At 45.5% G+C, this 21,995-nt stretch overlaps 1 protein-coding gene across 2 annotated transcripts in view; it reads left to right on the top strand.

Moving 5' to 3' along the window:
- LOC129840925 (protein WWC2-like) overlaps positions 1-21,995 on the top strand; it is a 73,416-nt gene that overhangs the window by 9,221 nt on the left and 42,200 nt on the right. For both annotated transcript variants that reach the window (XM_055908969.1, XM_055908968.1), the window contains exons 2-13: positions 184-293; positions 9,327-9,442; positions 9,647-9,734; positions 9,839-9,915; positions 10,718-10,797; positions 13,015-13,144; positions 13,390-13,518; positions 14,151-14,224; positions 15,501-15,743; positions 17,979-18,068; positions 18,479-19,158; positions 20,027-20,138. In XM_055908969.1, the coding sequence (XP_055764944.1) occupies positions 184-293; positions 9,327-9,442; positions 9,647-9,734; positions 9,839-9,915; positions 10,718-10,797; positions 13,015-13,144; positions 13,390-13,518; positions 14,151-14,224; positions 15,501-15,743; positions 17,979-18,068; positions 18,479-19,158; positions 20,027-20,138 (1,929 nt within the window). The remainder of the gene's footprint in view (positions 1-183; positions 294-9,326; positions 9,443-9,646; positions 9,735-9,838; positions 9,916-10,717; positions 10,798-13,014; positions 13,145-13,389; positions 13,519-14,150; positions 14,225-15,500; positions 15,744-17,978; positions 18,069-18,478; positions 19,159-20,026; positions 20,139-21,995) is intronic.

The following is a 21,995-nucleotide window of genomic DNA, read 5'->3' as shown; positions in this document are numbered from 1 at the left end:
TAGTGGAGTGTCTTTCTGAACTCCACTTTCTAAGGTCACTATGACAAGTTATAGACAGTCTTACTCGTCTGTTCATATGAATGAACCACCTGATGTAGTTTATATATTGGTTACGATATGCACTAGCTTTACGTTTCATGTGTTTCTGTGTACAGATACTGTATGTTTCTCTCGCTCTCTCAGGTTGACGAAGCCCCTGTCGTTTGCGGACTGTGTGGGAGACGAGTTACCGTGGGGATGGGAGGCCTCATACGACCCTCAGATTGGCATCTACTACATCGACCACATCGACAGTAAGTTGACAGGTTTACCTCGGTGCTACCCCACTCATTAACATTATGTCTATGCCCAAACCGTCTGGGCGATCCACCCGGGCAATCATTGATCTGTCCATCCTAAACAAAGGACCCCAGGCTATTTCAACCAAGATACCGCCTCAGATGTTTTGGCAGGGGTATTCCGACACTGGATTTGAATTTCTCAAACACAACACAGAGAAATTAGTAGAACCGCAGAAACTGTAATGTCGTTTTTTTTAGTTTTCTTGCTCTGAATTGTGTGTCTGTAACATCTGCTTCCAGCTCACACTCTCATACACGTAGATCCCCTAAACGCAGCTCACTCTCCAGATCCCAATCACCTGAATTCTGATCACCTGTTCACACACCTGTGTGTCATTATCACACACGATTTAGTTCAGTTCTTTGCACCCCATCACTGTGAGGTATTGTTTGTTTTTGACACACTTCTATTCAGAGCTCTGTTTTTCCTGTGATTTACTCCTCCCGTGTATGATACGTTTTTGCCTCACTAACGACGCCTTTTGCCTATTCCCTGCCTGTACTTTAGCCTATCGGATTTCCTGTTATCAACCTATTGCCTGATCTCCTGGACGACGTTACTAGCCTTTTCCCTGCCTGTACTGTTGCCCTTTTGGACCCACTCTGTATGACCTTCTGCCTGCCCCTGGACCCCGCTACCTGCCTCCTCCTGTAGTCCCTTACATGAAACACCTACTGCGCTCTGCGCTTGAAACCAGCTCTCTGTCTCCCTCGTGTTCATTACAGTATCATTATTTAGAAACTGAAAACCACTGGAACTTATTTTATTATTTATAGTCAGAGCGACATGTTGTTTGATATTGATGAGATATTGTTGAGTCGTATGATAATTCGCTAAGTGTCTCCATCAAATGAGGAATGTATTATTTGTATTGACTGAACTTTGAGAAATGATCGAGTTAAAGTCGAGTCAAAATCCTTACTGTGGCCAAAATCTTTACTTTGGCCTTCCTTTGCTCGCTAGTCTTTATCTGAGTTTTATGTTTTTCATTTGTCAAGAGTTTTCAGTTTTGAAAACCTGTTTTCAACTGATATGGGCTAAATAACCCTAATCTGATGATATCCAGAGATATTATGAGTGTGGTGTCAAGGATGTTGACTGCCAGCAGTCTTATCAGTGACATTAAGTAAGCTAAACATGTTGCAAACTCACAGATGTCCTTCTTGGACAAGTGTCAGGCCAAGACGATAAGCTATGTTGAATTTGTCAATATTGTCAGCAGATTGATCTTGATATTAATATTGTCAAGGAATTTTTCAAATGAATTGTACATATTGATATGGTATTCCCTCACCGTTGCAAGTTATTATGCCACATCATTTCCAGGAATCAGAATAGGCAAATAGAAGAAAAACTGAATACGGAGAGAGAGAAAAGGTTTCAAGCTCATCTCCACTAAATGAAATACGTTTATGATTAGTCACGTTCATTTCTAAATGAGCAGATTAAATTCCACACGGACCGCCGCCTGTCTTCTGCTCATCCCTTAGGAAAACACTCACATTACCTGTGATTAAATAAAAATACTTAACTTATTAACATTCAATTAAATCAGACATTTGTTTTCTCCCAATGCAGATGAAATCAATTTCCCAAATGTTTTTCATTGTGCTGCCTGGCTGTAGCCCGCAGGGTTGAGATGTGAGCTAGCTGTTGTGTGGGCCAGAGATTCTATTTATCTGTTGCACTCACAACACATTTCTACTGCGATTGTTTGTTGGTTTTGTCTAACACCGGTGGGTAAACAAACGCAGTCAGCTGTCAGTCAGGAGTGGATGATTGTGTGGAGACTCGCGGCTTAGCTTCAGTGTGTTAAGGCTGGCCCTCCTGTGGGTGGTTGGATACAGTGTATTTCTGCACTTCTGAGCTATAGTTTGAATCAGAGTTTGGCTTGTTGCATTGTATTTTTTTTCATTTGGTCTGGTTGGTTTCACGTTGGCGAATGTCAAACGAACTAAAATGCGTAAACAAAACCACAAATCATTTGTTTATTGGAGATAAATGCGTATGTTAAATCCAGCTATGATTATGAAGCATAACTTGTGTGTCCCAAACCTCATTTTACCTTCGCTTTGGTCTTCCAACAACATGCGGGAGGAAACGCAATATCCCCTCAAACCGCGAGGTGAATATGCTATATTCAGTAGCCTATTAGTGTTGTCACGACACCAGAATTTGGGCTTCGATACCAGGTTAAGTATCACGATTCTCGATACCATCACAATACCCAATACCAAAACGTTAACACTGCAAAAAAGAAGGCATATGATCCTGAGTCACAGAATGGCACTTTATCCATAAAGATAAACACAGCTACTGCTCTGTTCAATCGTTGGGCATCTTTTGAGTTCAATATCATTCCATTTGACATTTTTTTGCGTCAACATTTTTCAGAGACAGCCGTGCATGCATTAACGAATCAATCAATGTGACTTTGTTTTTACAATCTAACTACATAACAACATAATGATAGTTCTTTATTTGAATGGTACATCTCTATTGATTAACTGGGTAAATCAAGATGTAGCCTAGGCCTATTGAAACGAATGCAAATAATCAATAGGAGTGTGTGCGTGCATTGAAGTTATTGAGCTCGTTTTGGCTGATTTCATGGGAATGCAGATGAACAGAACAGTCTGTTTCCCTTCCATTTCTATTTTATTGTACTGATAAACAACATTCGCATAGGAGTATTTGCTAAAAGTGTGCGCTGTCTCTTTAACCAGTAATGAAGTCATTCACGAGGCAAGAAGGGGGCGGCCCGGAGTTAGTTCACTGGGGCAATAGAATATCTTTGGGTTGAGACGTGAGAGAGAGACCAATTAAGTGAATGAATAAAGTTTTGGTGGCAATCAGTGTTAAAATCTTCATATTTTGCATATTAAAACAAACAAAGCCGTAAGCTAGCAAGAAAAGTTAGCCTACAATGCTGGAAGCTACTGGTGTCATCATGCATTGTTCTAGCCTGTATGGACATTGTTTTGCGAACAGTAATGAACCATTTCAACATTTCTACATGCCGTGTCGCATTATTCAAGTGTGTTCACTTCTGTGCAGCATGAGTGGGGAGCTAACATGATGCAGCCCAGACGCTGAGAGCAGGCTAAGTGGAGCACACACAGTATTTTCGCGCTGTAAGGGGGACGTTGGCTGCGCTGACAGAGTTGATCCTGGAGACACATTTGATAGCAGTGACGAAAGTTTTTTTTAAATCTAGTACTGAACCGTTTTTCATGTTCTAGTATAGAAAAAGCACCGAACTAAGGAGGTAAATGCACCAGAGCTGGAAAAACCTCTCCAAGCCAATTTGGTGTGAAAGCCTCCTTATGGAAGTGATACACTTTCCCTTCTCAGCAAACACCCCAATGTTTCCGTTTGTCAATGTATATTTCATGTCTAGCTCAAGGCCATCATACTCTCTTCAGACTGAACCTCCCTTCACCTGTCTAGGCTGTATCCCAGATACCTGTGAGGTGAGTGGAGAATGTGGACTGATTGATAAGGGCCCAGTCTATCCTCGGAAGGGCAGGTGGTCTGAAAAACAAAAACTCCTGGCCCTAGTTAGGGCAGGGGTGGCTGGGGGTTAGTCTGGGTGGGTACATACTTCTCCCTGCCCTGTCTGTCCCGTCCTAGCTTCTCCCTCCCTGCCCAGGCTGTCCCCCGCCCAGCAGGCCTCACTTCCTTATTATGTAAACCCTGCTGCTTGCCCTGTGGCCTCCCTGCATTGTTGGAGTGGAGGGAGGGACAGGGGTTGATAAGGGTCTGTTATGTGTGGTGATTTGCCTTCTCTTATGTGGCGTAGATGGGCCCAGAGAAGAAGGGTTGCCTAACCTAGTGGGAACTTCCCTGACTTCACATAACCACTCAGGGAGTTGCTTTGGGTTCCCCCCTGGTCTTAGTGGAAGTCCTGTTGACGTTTTGGGTGTATTATGCATAGAGGTAGACAGACACATGCTCTCCCTCACACATAAGCTCTCATAAAATGACAGATATTCAGTCACATCCTGAGAGTTGGGGTGGGTGTGTTCTGCCGTGCAGGCAGGAGTGTGCTGTCAGATACCAATGACGAAACAACAGACCGGCTGTGTCAACACTGTCTATTGTGCTCTAGCCACTACCTCATACCTTTTAGGGTTGATCATCAGCATGTGGCTTTGGGTTCGCAAGTGTGTGTGTGTGAGGCTCAAATCATCTATCATATCATACAACGACTTCTGTAGGACATCGATACAGTGTCTAGCCAACATGATTCACCAGCTAATCGTTCGATTTATAGGGAACCGTTACCAACCTCGGAGCGTAAGAGCAACTCCCAACATTGACCGCAAGTTATATAGCAGATCAGAAACAAAACATTACTCAGGGCCTAGCCGAGGATTATCCAACCCAGCAAACTGGTAACGTTCCCAGAACATTAGCGAAGATTCTCAGTTCTAGTTAAGGTTTTATATAACATTAGGATGATAGCAAATTATTGTAATATTTTCTTATGTTTTAAATTAAATATATTTGGAATGTTCTCCTAACATTTACTAAAATGTTGTGCACAACATCTGTAACTATCACATTCCCCAAACGTTCTCATTAGGTTTCCAGGCAACGTAATAACACAATGTACCAGTGATGTTTTTCCAGCAAACCGAAATTGGGTCTGTGGAAGTTCCCAGAACATTCGCTAGGTTGCGTCAAATGTTTTCATAACACAGATACTGCCCAGTCGTGCTGATGGTTATACAATGTTTGTATAAAATATTTGTTTTTGTGTTATTAGAACATACGCCGCGAGCTAAAAGAAATTCTGGGAACTTTCACATAACCAATTTTGGTTTGCTAGGTAGCCTACACCCTCGGCAGAAGAATACACAGGGCTGAGAGTTCCATAGAGAGAGAGCGGGAGAGTGGAGACAGGCACTGACACTGTCACAAGCACATACACACACACACACAAATCCTGCTGGAGTGAAATCCGGTTATTCCTCATAGCAGCCAGTCTCTGCATTTCTGACATACTTAGTGTGGCACGGAGGGGGCCATACTCTCAGTGTAGAGACTTGTTGTTTTCCACACAAAGGCTGTGTGTCTCCCAAATGGCACGCTATTCCCTATATAGTGCACTATTGACCAAAGCCCTATGGGCCCTAAACTACATAGGGAATTGGGTGGCATTTGAGACACAGCCAAAGTACAGTAAGGAATGAAGGATTAACCCTTTCCTGCCCTGCCACCGGGCAGAGTTCTGGGCTACCCCAGAAGAGAGGTTCAGAGACAAACAAAAAAGAGGGCAGAGACAGAGAAAGAGAGAGGGAAAGGAGTGAGAGAGAGTGGGAGAGGAAGAGAGAGAAAGAGTCGTGTTGTGATTGATTCAGATGGATTGCTTCCTCTGCTCTCCTACTGTGCCTTTCTCTTTCCTCCAAACAACCCACTGTTAGATGTGGGTGTAGGCCTTCTTCGTTTGCAGTATACAGTGACTTCAAAAAGTATTCAATGCCGATACCGATTATTGGAGGACCAAAAAAGCCGATACCGATTAATCGGCCGATTTATATTACATTTATTTATTTATAATAATGACAATTACAACAATACTGAATGAACACTTTTATTTTAACTATTTAAAAAAAACAATTTAGCCTCAAATAAATAATGAAACATGTTCAATTTGGTTTAAAGAATGCAAAAACAAAGTGTTGGAGAAGAAAGTAAAAGTGCAATATGTGCCATGTAAAAAAGCTAACGTTGAAGTTCCTTGCTCAGAACATATGAAAGCTGGTGGTTCCTTTTAACATGGATCTTCAATATTCCCAGGTAAGAAGTTTTAGGTTGAGGTCATTATAGGAATTATAGGACTATTTCTCTATACCATTTGTATATCATATACCTTTGACTATTGGATGTTCTTATAGGCACTATAGTATTGCCAGTGTAACAGTATAGCTTCCGTCCCTCTCCTCGACCCTACCTGGGCTCGAACCAGGAACACATCGAAAACAGCCAGCCTCGAAGCATCGTTACTGTCACGATCGTCATAATAAGCGGACCAAGGCGCAGCGTGAGAGACATACATCTTCCTTTTATTAGATGAAGACGTAACACGAAACACTCTTACAAAACTAACAAAACAATAAACGACCGTGAAGCTATAAACGAAAGTGCACACACAAGCTACTAACGTTAAACAGACAATTACCCACAAACACCTAAAGCCTATGGCTGCCTTAAATATGGCTCCCAATCAGAGACAACAATAAACAGCTGTCTCTGATTGAGAACCAAATCAGGCAACCATAGACTTTCCTAAACATCTACACTGAACACAACCCCATACATACTACAAAACCCCCTAAACAATACACACACCCTAAACTAGACAAAACACACAAACATCCCATGTCACACCCTGACCTAACTAAACTATTAAAGAAAATCAATATAACAAAGGCCAGAGTGTGACAGTTATTTTTTTCTTTTTTTTTCTATTAGGGGTGGATCAGCTTAATATTGCGGAAAGAATGTTGCTTCCAATGTAATTGTCTGCATCATTTCCAATCCCCCATATTTTTGGGGGTAAATATATATATCCATACACGTATGCATACATATGCACATATATACATACACATACCTATATAGACATACATACTTTTTTAAAGAGTATATCTTTATTATTATTCCCCGCAAACCCTACCACCGATCCCCCAATTGGAGTAAACTGATAAACATTTCTGTTTTTACCTTCAATTTATACATCTTATACACATTTTACAGACACAGTCTACTTTATAATAGTTCTCTCTTGTTTGTTCTTAGTCCTTCCTCTATTTCCGTTGTCCATCCAGTTTGATTTCCACTTGTAACTGTGCTATTTTACAAAAGCTCCGCACCTATACACATTTCACAGATCCCGTATGCCCTACATTGTTTATCTTGTTATTAGTCCCACCCTTCAGCTCCACTCAACCCTTCCCATCTATCTTCCAACATCATCCATTTCGGATTTTTATTTGCCATATATTTTTCAACTGTGCTGTGATGCTTCACAAAAGATTTGAATCTTCCTATTCTCATAGCTTCCACGGATTGTAAATTAAAAATAAACATTTTTGCTAAAATAATTATTATATTATTGATTGATTGACTATGGCTTTTCAAATCCCCCAGTATTGCTATCTGTAGCGTTAGTTCTACGCAAATGTTGCAATTCTTCAACCATTCCTGGACCTGTGACCAAAAACGAGCTACATACGGACAATACCAAAATAAATGATCTAATGACTCTGCCTCCTCACAGCAGAATCTGCAGAGCTGGGAAGATTGTATCCCCCATATATATAACATTCTATTAGTTGCAAGAATTTTGTACAATAATTTCAATTGAAAAATTTGAAGTTTTGAATCCGGCGTTGTTTTGCGTATCAATTCATAAGAGTGTGACAGTTACTCATCGCTCCACAAAAGCCCTTGCAGAGCAAGGGGAACAACTACTCCAAGTCTCAGAGCGAGTGACGTTTGAAACGCTATTAGCGCGCACCCCGCTAACTAGCTAGCCATTTCACATCGGTTACACCAGCCTAATCTCGGGGGTTGATAGGCTTGAAGTCATAAACAGCTGCTGGCAAACGCACGAAAGTGCTGTTTGAATGAATGCTTATGAGCCTGCTGCTGCCTACCATCGTTCAGTCAGGCTGCTCTATCAAATATCAAATCATAGACTTAATTATACCATAACACACAGAAATACGAGCCTTAGGTCATTAATATGGTCAAATCCGGAAACTATCATTTCGAAAACAAAACATTTATTCTTTCAGTGAAATACGGAACCGTTCCGTATAACGGGTGGCATCCATAAATCTAAATACTCCTGTTACATTGCACAACCTTCAATGTTATGTCATAATTACGTAAAAGTCTGGCAAATTAGTTCGCAACGAGCCAGGCGGCCCAAAGTGTTGCATATACCCTGACTCTGCGTACAATGAACGCAAGAGAAGTGACACAATTTCTCTAGTTTAATATTGCCTGCGAACATGAATTTCTTTGAACTAAGTAAAAATATACTTCTGTGTATTGATTTTAAGAAAGGCATTGATGTTTATGGTTAGGTACATTCATGCAACGATTGTGCTTTTTTCGCAAATGCGCTTTTGTTAAATCATCCCCCGTTTGGCGAAGTTGGCTGTCTTTATTTCTTCCAGACTGTCTTCACAGTTTGCAACGAGCCAGGCGGCCCAAACTGCTGCATATACCCTGACTCTGTTGCACAGAATGCAAGGGAAGTGACACAATTTCTCTAGTTAAAATAAATTCATGTTAGCAGGCAATATTAACTAAAAATGCAGGTTTGAAAATATCTACTGTGTATTGATTTTAAGAACGGCGCTTTTTTCGCGAATCATCCACAGGCCGCCAGAACAGCTTTAATGGGCCTTGGCTTAGAGTCTGCAAGTGTCTGGAACTCTATTGGAGGGATGCGACACCATTCTTCCATGACAAATCGCATCATTTGGTGTTTTGTTGATGGTGCTGGAAAACGCTGTCTCAGGCGCCGCTCCAGAATCTCCCATAAGTGTTCAATTGTGTTGAGATCTGGTGACTGAGACGGCCATGGCATAGGGTTTACATATTTTCTTTGTTCATCCAACCATTCAGTGACCACTCGTGCCCTGTGGATGAGGGCATTGTCATCCTATGGGGCTAAAATAATAGCACGCGGAGCATTTTTATACATGACCCTAAGCGTGATGGGATATTCACTGCTTAATTAACTCAGGAACCACACCTGTGTGGAACTACATGCTTTCAATATACTTTGTATCCCTCATTTACTCAAGCGTTTCCATTACTTTGGCAGTTACCTGTATATCTGAGTCAGTGTTCTGGCGTGCTGTAGCTGTATGACACAAAAAGAGGCCACAAATAAAGTATTATCATCACCATAATTTTTATGGGAGTAGATCTCATTGATGACATTCTACCCTCTCTAGAGAGTACCCAGCTAGAGGACCCCCGGGCGGAGTGGAGGAAGGAGCAGGAGAGGATGTTGAAGGAGTACCTGACAGTAGCCCAGGATGCCCTGGTCACCCAGAAAGAGCTGTACCAGGTGAAGTGAATGGATGGATGAATGGAAGGATATATGCATGGATTGATGGGTAAATAAAATAATGACTGAGTGGATGGGTGGGTGAAAGGATGGATGAATGAATGAATTAACAAATAGAATGAGGGAATGGATGAACAAAGGATGGATGAATGAACGAATGTATGAATGAACAAGACTTATTTCCGTTGTGACCTTCGTTAACAGGTCAAAGAGCAGCGGCTGGCCTTGGCCCTGGATCAGTACACATGTCTCAACGACGCATACAAGGACAAGTCCAGCTCACGCACCAGCCGTGAGTAGTGAACCTGACCCGAACTTAGTTCTAAACCAATTGTCACACACAAGCGCGTTCTGTCTTTCACACACTAACTGTCCAGACGGCTCTCTCTCCTCCAGTGTTCTCGGGGTCTTCGTCCAGCACTAAGTATGATCCTGACATCCTCAAGGCTGAGATCTCCACCACCAAAGTCAGGGTAAGGTGCATCTCTCTCTCTCGCTCCCACCTCTTCTCAACTTATTTATTTTGTTGTATTTTACCCCCTTTTTCTCCCCAATTTTAATCTGGTCTCATCGCTGCAAGTCCCCAACGGGCTCAGGAGGCGGAGGTCGAGTCATGCGTCCTCCGAAACGTGACCCGCCAAACCGCGCTTCTTAACACCCGCCCGCTTAACCCGGAAGCCAGTCTCACCAACGTGTCGGAGGAAACGCATTCAACTGATGACCGTGGTCAGCCTGCAGGCGCCCGGCCCGCCACAAGGAGTCACTAGAGCACGATGAGCCAAGTAAAGCCCCCCCTGGCCAAACCCTTCCCTCTCCAAACCGTCCCCTAACCCAGACGACGCTGGGCCAATTGTGCACCGCACTATGGACTCCCGATCACGGCCGGTTGTGACACAGACTGGGTTCGAATCCGGGTCTGTGGTGATGCCTCAAGCACTGCGATGCAGGGCCTTAGACCGCTGCGCCACTCGGGATGGCAACTAGTGTCTTCTTGACTGTCTATCTCGTTCTCACTCTTCTTTCTTTTTCTCGTTCTCTCTCTCGCGCTCTCTCTCGCACTCTCTCTCTAGCTCTCTTTCTCTCTCTCTCTCTCTGTCTCTCAATTCAATTCAAAGGGGCTTTATTGGCATGGGAAACGTATGTTTACATTGCCAAAGCAAGTGGAAAAAAACAAGAAACAAAACACCTCTTCTCAGTGTAAGTGCATTCCTCTGTGTGTCTGTTAATGTGTGTCTGTACTCTGGTTTTAACATTTGTCTTTGTCTGCTACTGTAGGTGAATATGCTGAAGAGAGAGCTCTCCCAGATGAAACAGGAGCTCATCTACAAAGAACAAGGCTTTGAAACCTTGCAGCAGTAAGTCCCCTTTTCATATTGATCACACACCGGTCTGTCACACACCTGCCTATTAAACGCACGCACACACACACGCACCTGTGTATCGTATGTTGCTCTGTGAATGTTGTGATTTTACAGCTTTAGTGTTACGTGTCTATTGGACTTGATAGTGCCTGAGGGCAGTCATAAAACAGTTTGATTACAGATGTAGGATCTTAATTTGATCACTTTGGTGCAGGAGCACTTTCCTGCAATGCAGGACATTTAAAACTGCAAAAATTGCCATTAATTATATTCCACATAATAATTCATTATTCCTGTTACTGGCTCAAATTAAGATCCGACATGTGTAGGAAACGCTGTATAGGATTATTCGAGAGAGCCGCTACAATCTACTAATAGGAATTCACATTCGTAGAGAGAGAGAGAATGAGATCGGAGGAAAAGAGAGGGGGAGAGAATGACCCTGAGATAGGAGGTAAAGAGAGGGGGAGAGAATGACCATGAGATAGGAGGTAAAGAGAGGGGGAGAGAATGACCATGAGATAGGAGGTAAAGAGAGGGGGAGAGAATGACCATGAGATAGGAGGTAAAGAGAGGGGGAGAGAATGACCATGAGAGAGGGGGGAGAGAGAGAATGACCATGAGATAGGAGGTAAAGAGAGGGGGAGAGAATGACCATGAGAGAGGGGGGAGAGAGAGAATGACCATGAGATAGGAGGTAAAGAGAGGGGGAGAGAATGACCATGAGAGAGGGGGGAGAGAGAGAAAGAATGAAGGGGGAAGAGGGGTTGATAGAAGGAGAGACAGAAAGTAAGAGGTGTGAGGGAGAAGGAGAAAGGGGGATTGGGAGTAGACAGAGAGATGTAAGGAGAGAGAGAAAGAGTGAGGGGTTATGTTGCTCACATGGCAGGATTAAGCTCTGTCCAATGCAGCCACTTTTTATTACAATAATTGAAACAATGAAGCATTGTCGTTCACCCTCCACACACACTCCATCCGCTCAGGAGGCACACACAATAAAGGAAAAGAGTGAAAAGGGGGCAGGAACACACACACACACACACATTCACACAAACCGCACATTAGGAAGGTCAGAAATCACGCATGGCAGTTTAACAAAGGTTGCTTGTTATGTAATTTTGTCGTACTATGCTGTTAGACAAACACTCAACAGAGCTAGCAATACTGTTCAAAGGTTTGGGGTGACTTAAATGTCCTTGTTTTTGAAAGAAAAGCACATTTTTTTGTCCATTTAAAATAACATCAAATTGATCAGAAATATAGTGTAAACATTGTTAATGTTGTAAATGACTATTGTAGCTGGAAACAAATTATTTTTTTTGTGGAATATCTACATAGGTGTACAGAGGCCCATTATCAGCAACCATCACTCCTGTGTTCCAATGGCACGTTTTGTTAGCTAATCCAAGTTTATCATTTTAAAAGGCTAATTGATCATTAGAAAACCCTTTAGCAAGTATGTTAGCACAGCTGAACACTGTTTTCATGATTAAAGAAGCAATAAAACTACTGGCCTTCTTTAGATTAGTTGAGTATCTGGAGCGTCAGCATTTATGGGTTTGATTACAGGCTCAAAATGGCCAGAAACAAAGAACTTTCTTCTGAAACTCGGCAGTCTATTCTTGTTCTGAAAAATGAAAGCTATTCCATGCGAGAAATTGCCAAGAAACTGAAGATCTCGTACAACGCTGTGTACTACTCCCTTCACAGAACAGTGCAAACTGGCTCTAACCAGACTAGAAAGAGGAATGGGAGGCCTCGGTGCACAACTGAGCAAGAGGACATGTACATTAGAGTGTCTAGTTTGAGAAACAGACGCCTCACAAGTCCTCAACTGGCAGCTTCATTAAATAGTACCCGCAAAACACCAGTCTCAACGTCAACAGTGAAGAGGCAACTCCGGGATGCTGGCCTTCTAGGCAGAAAAAGCCATATCTCAGACTGGCCAATAAAAAGAATACACTGTATTTCTGATCAATTTGATGTTATTTTAATGGACCAAAAATGTGCTTTTCTTTCAAAAACAAACAAGTGACCCCAAACTTTTGAACGGTAGAGTATATCTGGACTTTAACACCCATATAGATATCGATGTGTTCACATTCAAATTGATCTATGCAGATCTATGCAGAATTTGTGAACAAAACTTTTCTCTCTTTGGTGTTTTTTTTTTACTTAATTTGTGTGTGTGTGTGCGCTCCCTTTTTGCAGGATCGACCAAAAACTGTGTGGCGAGCAGAGTGGATACTGTCTGAAGGAGGCCAAGGCCATCGTGACGGAGCTCAAGTCTCTCCGCAGGGCCATCAGCTCTGGAGAGAAGGAGAAACAGGACCTCATGCAGGTACTGTGTGTGTGTGTGAAATATTTTTGTCTGTGTGGGTTCCTATATCTGCTTTTTAAGAGCTCCTGGCAAGGTCATGTTCATTAGGCACCCAACAGAAGGAAACAGACTGAAACAGGAAGGGACTGGCTGAACTTATCCGATTTTGAAATGCTCATTTTCGTTTTCCGTTTTGGTATGGTGTGCCTTTCAACCCTGAACTTCCCTCTAGAGTCTAGACCCACCCCATGTTCTCTCTCCCATAGTCTCTGGCTAAGCTAAAGGAGAGGTTCCACACGGAACACAACATGGGCCGTTCGGAACCAGACCTCCGGAACCCAGTGGGCTCCAGACAGACGCTAGAAGCCGGCTCCCAGACAGACGTCTCTGGAGAGGTGAGCACCACCTCTTATTCTCTCCTCTCTTTCACTCTCTCTCCCTTTCTCTCCCCTTATTCTCTCCAACTCTCTATCTTGCTCCCACTCTCACTCAACAATTTGTCACCCCCCCCTCTCTTGCTTTCTCTCCTCTCTCTCTCTCTCATGTCTCTCCTTTGTCTTAATAAAATGCCTGTGTGTTGCTGAGAGGAATGTCCCCGCCCCCCGTCTGTGGGCCTTCCCTGGTGGGACTGGATTCCTCTGCACAGACAGACACACACACACACACACACACACACACACACACACACACACACACACTGGATTCCTCTGGTTCCTCGGAGCAGATGATAGCTGCCAGGGGCCCGGCCGGGCAGACTGGGCTCGGGGTTAGAGGTAGAGAGGCAAAGCTGCTTACTACACTGGGGCTTTTCTCCCTCCCTCCCTACACACACACACACATACACACACACAGACACAGAGCGAGACCTTCACCGATGGAATGCTAAATGGAGGGAGGGCAGAACGAGGGAGGGAGATGTGGAGGTCTCTCTAATGATATTAAACCCAGTCACTTGAACTTGAAGCAGGTACATGTGATGTTTTTTGTTCTCTCTCTCTCTCTCGCTCGTTCTCCCTCCGTTTCTCAGGCTGGTTTGAGGAGCAGGTCATTCTTGGCTGAGAAGGTTAGACTTAGTCTCCAATATGAAGAGGCCAAAAGAAGGTAATCTCTCTCTCCATCTCTCTCTCTCTGTGTTTTTTTTTTACTGCAGACATTCCTTATGTTAATATGCATATCACCTGACCACAGAACTACAACAGTAAACTCAACTCAATGGAGATGGGTAGAGGGCGCACTTGACCGAAAGCTTGTTTTAGCATGGGCCTTAGATCACGTTAGCATGGGCCTTAGATCACGTTAGCATGGGCCTTCGATCACGTTAGCATGGGCCTTCGATCACGTTAGCATGGGCCTTCGATCACGTTAGCATGGGCCTTCGATCACGTTAGCATGGGCCTTCGATCACGTTAGCATGGGCCTTCGATCACGTTAGCATGGGCCTTCGATCACGTTAGCATGGGCCTTAGATCACGTTAGCATGGGCCTTAGATCCCATCCGATCTGACTTCAGATCAGAGCAATTAAGGGTCCATGTCCAGCCATTAAATGGTTATGCATTATCAGTCACAGGCTGTGACTTGGACGGCTGTCAGTTTCACACATTAGCGACGTGATCTGTGACCACCGTGGGCAGTTTCAGGCTCAGTGAATAAAACGCAGGTAAACCCCTCCCCTTATGGACGGTAATCCCTGACATTTGGGCTTTGAAACGTTTTTCTACTCCGCCGGTATAGAACAGGTGTTTCTACAGAGAGCAGGCGGTGGAGTGTGGCAGCATGACAACTCCCTTGTTACCCCTCCTCCTTTCGGAGAGGCTTGCTGCTGGCTTTAGACCCCTGGGAGTGTGTGTGCCAGGAGAAAGGAGTTCAAGACAAGCATTTTCACTGCGTTCCCTTATGAGCGCATGTGTGTTTTATATAGGGGTTAAAATAGACTGCATGGCCAAAAGTATGTGGACACGCGTCGTAAAATCATGGGCATTAATATGGAGTTGGTCCCCCCTTTGCTGCTATAAGAGCCTCCACTCTTCTGGGAAGGCTTTCCACTAGATGTTGGAACATTGCTGCGGGGTCTTGCTTTCTTTCAGCCACAAAAGCGTTATAGTGAGGTCGGGCACTGATGTTGGGCGATTAGGCCTGGCTCGCAGTCGGCGTTCCAATTCATCCCAAACGTGTTTGATGGGGTTGAGGTCAGGGCTTTGTGCAGGCCAGTCAAGTTGTCTATGGAGATTGCATGGCTGTGTAATCGATTTTATACACTTTTCAGCAACGGGTGTGGCTGAAATAGCGAAATCCTCTAATTTGAAGGGGTGTCCACATACTTTTGGTGTATATAGCATCCCTAACCTCTGCTTCTGTTTCCCGCCTTCCTCCCACAGTATGGCCAACGTGCAGGTGGAGCTGGCCAAGCTGGAGAGCGAGGCGTGGCCGGGGGCGGTGGACGTGGAGCGGGAACGTCTCCTCCTGGTCTCGGAGAAGGAGGAGCTCCTCAAGGAGCTGCAGTTTGTGTCGCCACGGCGACGCACCCCGCAGGATCTCCAACGTCTGGAGGCCCAGAGGCTGCAGCTGGAGCAGGACCTGCAGGCCGTCAGGAACACCCCCAGCCACGCCCTGGCCCAGAGGTGAGACCCACAATCCCCGGCACCTTCCCTTTAAAAACCCGATGGTTGCCTCGCAGCTAGTCGTAGCCGTGCAGTTCCAGACGTTTAGACAGAGTCTAAAAAGTCCCCCGGACGTAGGCGATACATGAGGTTGTGTGTATGTAGTGTTTGTGTGAGTTCCCCACGTGTTCCTCGTTGACGTCCAACGGATAACAAACAAATTGATTTGCCCGCCCACGCGGTTTACGGCCTTTTGTTTACCTAATGAACGACGCCAACGTTCCAAAGGGTAAACATTGTAAGGTGCCTTTTAATTACCGTTCATTAGCATACCAATTGTTACTCACCCACACACTGAACACACACACACACTCTGTGTGGTAATTGTCTTGTTTTGGAAGCAGACTGTGTCGCTGCAACATCGCGTCACATTAGACGGCAGAGCGACAGCCGTAATTGGAAACATGGCGCTTGTATGGGTTGTAATTGTAATTACATATTGTCATAGACACACACACACACACACACACACACACACACACACACACACACACACACACACACACACACACACACACACACGCACACTGACTACATTTGAAGAAGCCCTATAATTGTGTCTTGAGCTAATTAGGCTCTGTGTAATTGCTCGATCAATGAAGACAGTAATTAAGGTTAGTGTTCTTGAAGCTTTGTTAGCAGAACAGAGAGGGAATTCCTACCAGAGGGAAGGGGGCATGTTGTCTATTTAGTATTTATTAGACCAAGAAGTCTCATTGAGGTCAGAAGAACACTTTCCCAAAGGAGACCGAGATATGTGTTCTGTCCCAGACATGGATATGTGTTCTGTCCCAGACATAGATATGTGTTCTGTCCCAGACATGGATATGTGTTCTGTCCCAGACATGGATATGTGTTCTGTCCCAGACATAGATATGTGTTCTGTCCCAGACATAGATATGTGTTCTGTCCCAGACATAGATATGTGTTCTGTCCCAGACATAGATATGTGTTCTGTCCCAGACATAGATGTGTGTTCTGTCCCAGACATAGATGTGTGTTCTGTCCCAGACATAGATATGTGTTCTGTCCCAGACATGGATATGTGTTCTGTCCCAGACATGGATATGTGTTCTGTCCCTGACATGGATATGTGTTCTGTCCCAGACATGGATATGTGTTCTGTCCCAGACATAGATATGTGTTCTGTCCCTGACATAGATATGTGTTCTGTCCCAGACATGGATATGTGTTCTGTCCCAGACATAGATATGTGTTCTGTCCCAGACATGGATATGTGTTCTGTTCCAGACATAGATATGTGTTCTGTTCCAGACATAGATATGTGTTCTGTCCCAGACATAGATATGTGTTCTGTCCCAGACATGGATATGTGTTCTGTCCCAGACATGGATATGTGTTCTGTCCCAGACATGGATATGTGTTCTGTCCCAGACATGGATATGTGTTCTGTCCCAGACATGGATATGTGTTCTGTCCCAGACATAGATATGTGTTCTGTCCCAGACATAGATATGTGTTCTGTCCCTGACATAGATATGTGTTCTGTTCCTGACATAGATATGTGTTCTGTTCCAGACATAGATATGTGTTCTGTTCCAGACATAGATATGTGTTCTGTCCCAGACATGGATATGTGTTCTGTCCCAGACATGGATATGTGTTCTGTCCCAGACATAGATATGTGTTCTGTCCCTGACATAGATATGTGTTCTGTTCCTGACATAGATATGTGTTCTGTTCCAGACATAGATATGTGTTCTGTTCCAGACATAGATATGTGTTCTGTCCCAGACATGGATATGTGTTCTGTCCCAGACATAGATATGTGTTCTGTCCCAGACATGGATATGTGTTCTGTCCCAGACATGGATATGTGTTCTGTCCCTGACATAGATATGTGTTCTGTCCCAGACATAGATGTGTGTTCTGTCCCAGACATAGATGTGTGTTCTGTCCCAGACATGGATATGTGTTCTGTCCCAGACATGGATATGTGTTCTGTCCCAGACATGGATATGTGTTCTGTCCCAGACATGGATATGTGTTCTGTCCCAGACATGGATATGTGTTCTGTCCCAGACATAGATATGTGTTCTGTCCCAGATATAGATATGTGTTCTGTCCCTGACATAGATATGTGTTCTGTCCCAGACATGGATATGTGTTCTGTCCCAGACATGGATATGTGTTCTGTCCCAGACATGTTGTACCAGTAATGATTTGTCTCTCTAGGTTGAAGGTGCAGGAGAGGAGACGAGTCCTGGTGCAGAAACTGGAGGAATCAACCAGACTGACCACACTGCTCCACTCTCAGCTCAAGAGGTGTGTGTGTGTGTGTGTGTGTGTGTGTGTGTGTGTGTGTGTGTGTGTGTGTGTGTTTATGTATGTGTGTGTGTGTGTGTGTGCACTTAAAGCTTGTATACCTATACACAAACACACTCTTGCGCTAAGGCCACGGTTACACAGGCAGCCCAATTCTGATCTTTTTTTTGACTAATTGGCCTTTTGACCAATCATATCAGCTCTGAAAAAGATCTGATTTGAAAAGATCTGATGTGATTGGTCCAAATTTAGTGGGGAAAAAGATCAGAATTGGGCTGCCTGTCTAAACTCAGCCAAATGTTCCTCCAATACACATACATACAGCTAGAGTAAGTAAAACGTTGCTGGTTGAGGTGCTTGTTCATGGTGCGTGTGGCTGTGTGTTCTCTCTCTCTCTCTCTCCCTTACAGTTTGTCGGCCAGTACCCTGTCCGTCTCATCAGGCAGCAGCCTGGGTTCTCTGGCTTCCTCCCGCGGCTCCCTCAACACATCCTCCTCCCGCGGCTCCCTCAACTCCCTCTCCTCCGGAGACCTCTACTACACCCCTGCAGAACCCCCCTCTCCCCTAGACCTGGACTACCAGTGTAAACTGGACCTGCTCCTCCAGGAGCCCCTGACCCCCTCTGGGATAACCTACAGGCGAGGAGACCCCCCGGGAACTATCACCACCATCCACGAACACGAGGTGGAGAACCCACACAACACGTCGCTTCACACACACGCCGTCGGAACCGGTACCACCGACCTGGTCCCATTAGCGCCGCTGGTTGCGGTGTCCTCGAAGCCGGCCGAGCCGTCCAAGTCGGTGACGTCGCTTTCCTCGAGGTCGTCGTTGTCTTCTCTCTCGCCGCCGGGCTCGCCGCTGGTGCTGGAGGGGGTCGGTGCGTTCCCGTCGGCGGGCCCACAGGACTTTGGGGACGGCGACGGCGGTCTGGTGGTGTCAGACTTTGGCGGTCTCGGCCTGGGATTCTACGACGCCCAGGGGATGGGGATGTTTGAGCCGGAGACGGGGGAGAGGGAGAGGGACAGAGGAGGGGAGGGGGGGAGGGAAGGGAGAGGGGCACTGGCTACCCTCAGAGAGAGTATCACAGGTGAGACGTTTGCTCTGTTCAAAATTTTTTTTGTAAACAATGGTTAATTTATTGAGTCACAAGGGCAATATAATCATATTACACCCCCCCCCCCCTTTTTTTTGTACCTACTTACACAATTCCAAGCATAGCCCTGGCGTCCCCACCCTATCCCCAACCTTGGACAACCCATAATATATATAAAAAAATATATATTTATTTGAATCAAATTAAAATAAACAACCTGTACTACACTAGAATATTCACAAAGTAATTTGCTGATACAACACCGTCAAGTAAACATTTGACATCACACACCTACATCATATCCAACAGTTGAGAGATTTCTGAGGCAACTACTTTCCGTGTTTCCAGAGAGGACTGGCTTTACTCATACGGGAAATTCTTCCTTCCTTCCTTCCTTCCTCCCTTCATTGGAATTTACCACTGATTAGAAATGCCTTGCGCTGCATGGCGCAACACTGCCACCTAGCAGCTCAAAATGGAGCTGCGCTGAAACAGCACCACTACATAAACTAGGACAGTGTTTCCCATCTCCAGTCCTCCAGTTCCCCCGAACAGCAGACATTTGTATTGTAGCGCCGAACCAATACTCTGCATTCAACTCAAGGGCTTGATGATTAGTTGACAAGTTGAATCAGGTGTGCTTCTCCAGGGTTACAGCTATAATGTGTGCTGCTGGGGGCTCCCAGCGCCTCTTTGGATGTGTCTCGTAGATATACGAAAACACTTTTTCGGATGAATGAACTTTTCTCGAGTACTTTGCAAGCAGAGCAGCAGCCCCCCCCCCCCCCCCCCCCCCGCACGCATATCAACTCTGGTGTCTTATTTCAGTTGTACTTCATGTCTTCGCCTGTGTTGTTGTCAGACGTGGACCTCCAGAGGCCGGGGGAGGACAGGCCCGCCTGTGTGTCAGCAGCCGTGTCAGACGAGTCCGTGGCCGGGGACAGTGGGGTGTACGAGGCCTCTAATGTCAAACGGTGGGTCACACTCACTTCCCGCTCTTTTCATTATTTCGATCGATCGCACTCTCTCTCTCGCTCTTCAGCACTCTCCATCCCTCCCTTCCCCTGCCTTTCATTTTCAACCTCTGCCCCCTTCGTTCTCAACCTCTTCCCCACCTCTCCATCCCGCTCTCCTTTATCTTGAGGTACTGCTGTTCCTAATAGTGTTGGTCCACTCAAAGGGTCACGATGGGTCTTTTAACCTCCTCTTCCTCTCCCCTTCTTTCATTTAACCCAACGCCTGCAATGTTTGGCGCAATCTGTGATGAGAAAACCACAAGACCTCAATTAAAACAGACCACCAAACTGAAGGCTCCTCAACACACACACACACACACACACACACACACACACACACACACACACACACACACACACACACACAATTAGCTTCGTCTTACGTGTATCACACAGTCGGAGACAGAGCTACATCTGCTCTTTAATGACTGAATGGAAGACGCCCTGTCTGTTTGTCAAACGTGAGAGATGTTTGAGATGCAGACACGCAGAGGTCTGTTGCCCAGTTGTCTTCCTAATTAGTGCATGGGCTCTGTTGCCCAGTTTGGCTTTTCGTGATTAGACTGGCCTCATTGATGTCTGTTTTTCCGACTAAAACTACTCCTATGGTCAAACTCTTTCATCTCTTGCCCCCTAAAGGGGGAGTGTTTGATGCTGATCCCCCAGTGTGGTGTGGACTCTGTCTCTCTCAGCTTTCTCCCTCCTTCCCTCGCTCCCTTTTTCTCTCTTTCTTTCTTCCTCTCTGTCACTTGCTCTCTCTGCTTGCTCTCTCTCTCTTTCATACCCTCTTCTCCTGTCCTCCCTTGCTCTCCCCTTGATTTGATTTGTTTTAAATTAGACGATGGACAAGGACACCCTTTCTTGCTCTCACTCTGAAATGTCTCTCTCCTCTGCCTCCCTCCTGCCTCCCTCCTGTCTCTCTTCTGTCTCTCTCCTGTGCTCCCTCCTGCCTCCCTCCTGTCTCTCTTCTCTGCTCTCTCCTGTCTCTCTCATCTGCTCTCTCCTGTCTCTCTCCTCTGCTCAATCCTGTCTCTCTGCTCTCCTCCTCTGGTCCCTCCTGTCTCTCTTCTCTGCTCTCTCCTGTCTCTCTCATCTGCTCTGTCCTGTCCTGTCTCTCTCATCTGCTCAATCCTGTCTCTCTGCTCTTTCCTCTGGTCCCTCCTGTCTCTCTCCTCTGCTCCCTCCTGTCTCTCTCTCTCCCCTCTGCTCCCTCCTGTCTCTCTCTCTCCTCTGCTCCCTCCTCTCTCTCTCTCCTCTTCACCCTCCTGTCTCTCTCTCTCTCCTCTGCTCCCTCCTCTCTCTCTCTCCTCTTCACCCTCCTGTCTCTCTCTCTCTCCTCTTCACCCTCCTGTCTCTCTCTCTCCTCTGCTCCCTCCTGTCTCTCTCTCTCTCTCCTCTTCACCCTCCTGTCTCTCTCTCTCTCTCCTCTTCACCCTCCTGTCTCTCTCTCTCCTCCCTCCCTCTCTCCTCTGCTCCCTCCTCTTCACCCTCCTGTCTCTCTCTCTCCTCTTCACCCTCCTGTCTCTCTCTCTCCTCTGCTCTCTCCTCTTCACCCTCCTGTCTCTCTCTCTCCTCTTCACCCTCCTGTCTCTCTCTCTCCTCTGCTCTCTCCTCTTCACCCTCCTGCCTCTCTCTCTCCTCTGCTCTCTCCTCTTCACCCTCCTGTCTCTCTCTCTCCTCTGCTCCCTCCTCTTCACCCTCCTGTCTCTCTCTCTCCTCTGCTTCCTCCTCTTCACCCTCCTGTCTCTCTCTCCTCCCTCCTGTCTCTCTTTCTCCTCTGCTCTCTCCTCTTCACCCTCCTGTCTCTCTCTCTCC

The sequence above is a fragment of the Salvelinus fontinalis genome, chromosome 42 (genome assembly GCF_029448725.1).
Source record: "Salvelinus fontinalis isolate EN_2023a chromosome 42, ASM2944872v1, whole genome shotgun sequence".
Lineage (NCBI taxonomy): Eukaryota > Metazoa > Chordata > Actinopteri > Salmoniformes > Salmonidae > Salvelinus > Salvelinus fontinalis.
The sequence above is the reverse complement of the archived record's forward strand: the minus strand, read 5'-3'. Positions and strand labels throughout refer to the sequence as shown.